This window comes from Camelina sativa, chromosome 4 (assembly GCF_000633955.1).
Source record: "Camelina sativa cultivar DH55 chromosome 4, Cs, whole genome shotgun sequence".
Taxonomy (NCBI): Eukaryota; Viridiplantae; Streptophyta; class Magnoliopsida; order Brassicales; family Brassicaceae; genus Camelina; species Camelina sativa.
In genome coordinates this window covers 9,395,315-9,399,648 of record NC_025688.1, presented here as the reverse complement: position 1 = coordinate 9,399,648, position 4,334 = coordinate 9,395,315, and the positions used below count along the sequence as shown (strand labels likewise).

General features: G+C 31.4%; 1 protein-coding gene across 1 annotated transcript; it reads right to left on the bottom strand.

The window, feature by feature from the left end:
* Nucleotides 393-1,583, bottom strand: LOC104783705 (putative F-box protein At3g23950). The gene has a single exon (XM_010508827.1). The coding sequence runs from the start codon at nt 1,581-1,583 to the stop codon at nt 393-395; it is 1,191 nt and encodes a 396-aa protein (XP_010507129.1).

Sequence of the window (4,334 nt, the reverse complement as noted above, 5' to 3'; positions counted from 1 at the left end):
CCGTTCGAGTTCGGATTGGATATTTTGGATTTTTGGGTTTAGAGGTATAAGATCCGTTCGGGTATTTCTAGACTTTGGATTTGGATCGGGTATATTTGGATATCCGTTCGGATTCGTTCGGATCGTGTTTGGGTTCGAGTTTTCAGATTTAGAGATTTGGACCGTTGCGATATTCTAAAATTTTGGATACAGGTTCGGATCAGATTTGTCGGATCGGTTTCGGATCAGATTTTTGGATCCAAATATTTTGCCCAGACCTAATTTTGACTATTACCGACCAACACTAGCTATCGTTCCTGCCTACATTTCATATGCGGTAATATGAAATATAGCTAGCTAGTGTAGGCAGGAACAATAGCTAGTGTTGGTCGGTAAGTGTAACAATGTATTTATTAAGGTGGACAAGGAATGGAGCCAAGTCGTTGTGGAAGCACGAACTGATGAAAGAAACAAGGTTCATAGTCTGCAAATTCCATGGTCTTGTGCTTCCAGTCTTTTTGGAGTTGGAACTTTTTTGTGCGGAGATTACCTATAACAAGACGTGCATGTGTTTGGAAAAAATTAGTTTGGCAGGTGACGAGGTAAACGATCTCTTTATCAAAAGGATGCATTGCCACTGGAACACATCCGAGGCAGAGTTCAAGGCCAGGCCTTAGGTTCCACAGAAACTCCCAAGATTCCTTGGAGGATGAGCCACTCGTATACTTCTTGAGTCTCCAAATTTTAAGCTGCTGGGTTGGTTTCCCGGTATCAGTGTTCATATACATGACCGAACCACATGAGATAGTGAGAGTGGCTTCGTCACCATGCCATAGGGGCTTCTGAGTCCCCTTAGCTGAGCGCTGAGGTAAATCTATGACAACACAAAGCTCACTAGGACCATAAAAATCATAAGCAAAGATTACTTGACTTGCACGGCATAGCCAATGAAGATAACCATTTTTATTAATGGGATTGGATGGGAGGATGCTGGAGATGGGACGTTGGGTTGGGACGTGGCGGTAGGTCCAGCTTTTCGAATCAGACGAATAGATCTGAAAGCAAAGCCTATCTCTTTCCATTACTCTCACCCCTAAGACAGGGACTCCATACCGGACCACCTTGTAACCCACGTTGTTTATGTTTGTTACAATTGCGGCGCCTTGGAACTCATCCTGACGAGAAGAATATGGAGGAGGATGAGGGATTTTGATCCATTCTCTCAACACAGGATCAGCCACACGAAAGGTCTCAGGTCCGAGTTCTGTCAAAATCAACCCGTCCGTGATAGCCAAGATATGCACTCGAGTATTTTTGTTAGCTGCCTTTATCTCGTCCAGAAAACGTGAGACGCAAGAACCTAGTGACTCCCGAAAACCCCATTCCTCGCAGAAGAATTCCAAAGCAGTGTTTGAAGATAGGTCTCTGTAGAGGATCGACCACGGAGATGAAAACTTCCTTTGGTTTATGTTTTCGTAGAGATCACGGATATAGGAAGACTCCAATAGAGATTTCCATCCTTTACACACCAATTTGAGTCTCGCAATGTCCATAATAGGCAATCTCACAAGTACCACCACTATCACCGAGTCTGGAAGATCCATAATACTGATTTGGCTGCTCTAAAACAATGGAGAAGAGGACTAGTTGTGTGTACTGCTAGGTGCTATAAGGCTTCTCAATGGAAACACTTATTTTTATAGCCAAATATTTACACATAATCCCAATAGGATGTGGAGTTGTTTAAATTACATAAATATACGAATGTCTCAAATTTTTCAAGAACAATTCTTGGGGATTTTGTTCACCCCTCTTAACTAATTTAGGAAACAAATATTTAATTAAGTAAACAAATTTTGTATATCAATCAATTTTATTATTATTAATTCTAAACATCATATTATATTTTTTAATTATAACATCTAAACTCAAATCACCTTTTTATAAACCTAAACCGACATATTATTTTTTTAAATTGTGTAACTTAAACCCTAAAAGCAATTACATCGGTTATACATGCATCTGAGTGTCAAAAAAATTAAATAATAATACTTTTATTTTAATTTAAGTATTTATTCTTTTATTGTTTATTTAACCAATCAATTTATAACAGTTGTAGATTCAGTATCTTAATAACTCTCGGCACAGACCCTTGTTTTTCATCTCTCTACTTTTTTCTCATTTTTTTTTTTTTCACATCCTCCGTCAAGTATGTGCGATGGGAATGCCCTAACGACTCTTTTATAAACCCAAACTGAAATATAATTTTGTTTAATTGTAAAATCTACCCTTTTTTTGTGCAACGTAAATTTTTTTTGTTTAATTGTAAAATCTAAACCCTAACCACTCTTTTATAAACTCAAACCAACATATAATTTTTTTAATTTTAAAATCTAAACCCTAAATCCTAACCACTTTTTTATAAACCAAACCGACATATATTTTTGTTTAATAATAAAATCTAAACCCTAACCACTCTTCTTTAAATCTAAACTGACATATAGGCCCTGATTTAAAACCTTGACAGTCACTTTTTTGCCAATCAAACTTTTTTTGCTTTAAATTTTTTAAAAGTTTTGAAAGCCACTTTTTTTTTCTCTTCCTTATTTTCCCATTTTTTAAAAAGCATCAAAACTCATAATTTAAAAATTGTTTAAATTGTTTAATTTTTAAAGCATTCTTTTTTTCTCCCTTTTATATTTAAAAGCTCTCCAAAAGTATATATATTTTTTACATAATTTATTTTTATAAACTAATTATTCTCATTTTTTCTCTTTTTTTTAAGATCCATTTCAATAATTTTTTTTTCATCATCATCACTAAAATACTGTAAAACAGTTTATAAAATTCATCATTAATAATAAAAATAACATTCAAACAATGCATTGAATAGTGGTTAATGGTTTTTTGACTGCTCATATAACTACTCAATAGAAACAAAAACATTCAAAACAATTAAAAACACTATTGATATTATTTGCCATAATAATCAATCAAGTATCAACCACCAAAAACAAAACAAAAATCAGAATATTGTTAGCGAAATTTAATTTATCATTAATTTTCAAACAAAATCACATATTTTATTGAATTATATTTTTTAGAATTTTAATTTATCATTAATAAAATTAAAATTTTCATTAAAGTGCTATATGAATTAATTTCTGACATAATATATATTCATTATTATTACTAGGTTTTGAACCCACGCGTAGCGTGAGTTTATTTGATATATTTTGATAAAAATTATATATGATTGATGACGGTAATGAAATATTATCTTATATAAAGCTTTAAATTACTATTAATGAAAAAAATAAATTTCAGATACACAATTTTTTTAAAATATAAAAATCAGTTATGTTTTGAAATCAAATATGATTACAATATCATGAATTTAACTCGACATCTAAGCGAGGTGGATCAAACTGGTGACCTCACATATCCTAAACCATTTCTTTGACCACAAGAAAAATGAAACAATTTATAATCATGAATTTATCTCGTTTTTCATATTTATTTGATCGCTATCACCTATGTTTTCGTGTTTTTTATTCAATGTTTTCTTATTTTTCATATTCTTTCTTGTCATTTTCATTGTCAAATTTTATGGTAACTGTCATCGTTACTTTTACCGTTCGGTTCTTTGTTATACTTGTTCTTCCTCGTAAAGTTCTTCACATTCTTCTACTGATAAACATTTTTTTTAGACTACCACACAACTTGGTAACCCATCAAACTTCAAGACCAAAATCATTTCTTTTTTCATAAAAATTGGGCAATTCATGAAAACCAGCATAGTCAACACATGCACCCAATTATTGATAATTTCATCCATATATTTATTCGGTTTTAGATCCACACATATTGAAGCTTCTCAAACCAAAATCCTTACTTGCAGAGAAAGTAATATGAACACATGTATAGTTAAAACAATATTTGTGCTTTTCGTCGATCCTTCTTATTTAAACTCAAATAACTTCAAATCAAGGTTTTGCGACATCAATCCTTCTTTCTTAGACTTAAAAATAAAAAATTTACTGCAAAAGTATCAAATCATCTGTAAAGTCATACACAAAAACATGTTTTACAGCTCATAAGAGATATAAAGTACAAACAGAGATAAGTAAGATAGTTTCAAGATATTGAAATATTTGATATATAATATTTAGTAATTCTTAAACTTTTAAATTTTTAATAGAGATTAAATATTTAAAATATTTCAAACATTAGATGTAGTTTAAATATTTGTAACATATTATTTTATTTTAGAGTTAAATATTAATGACACTTTAACTTTATAAAGAGTTTAAATAGTTATAATATCTTAACATTTTTATGGAGGTATTTATAAT

Excerpts from the sequence above, each read along its gene's own strand:
- LOC104783705 (XM_010508827.1), bottom strand. The coding sequence starts at position 1,583 with ATGGATCTTCCAGACTCGGTGATAGTGGTGGTACTTGTGAGATTGCCT.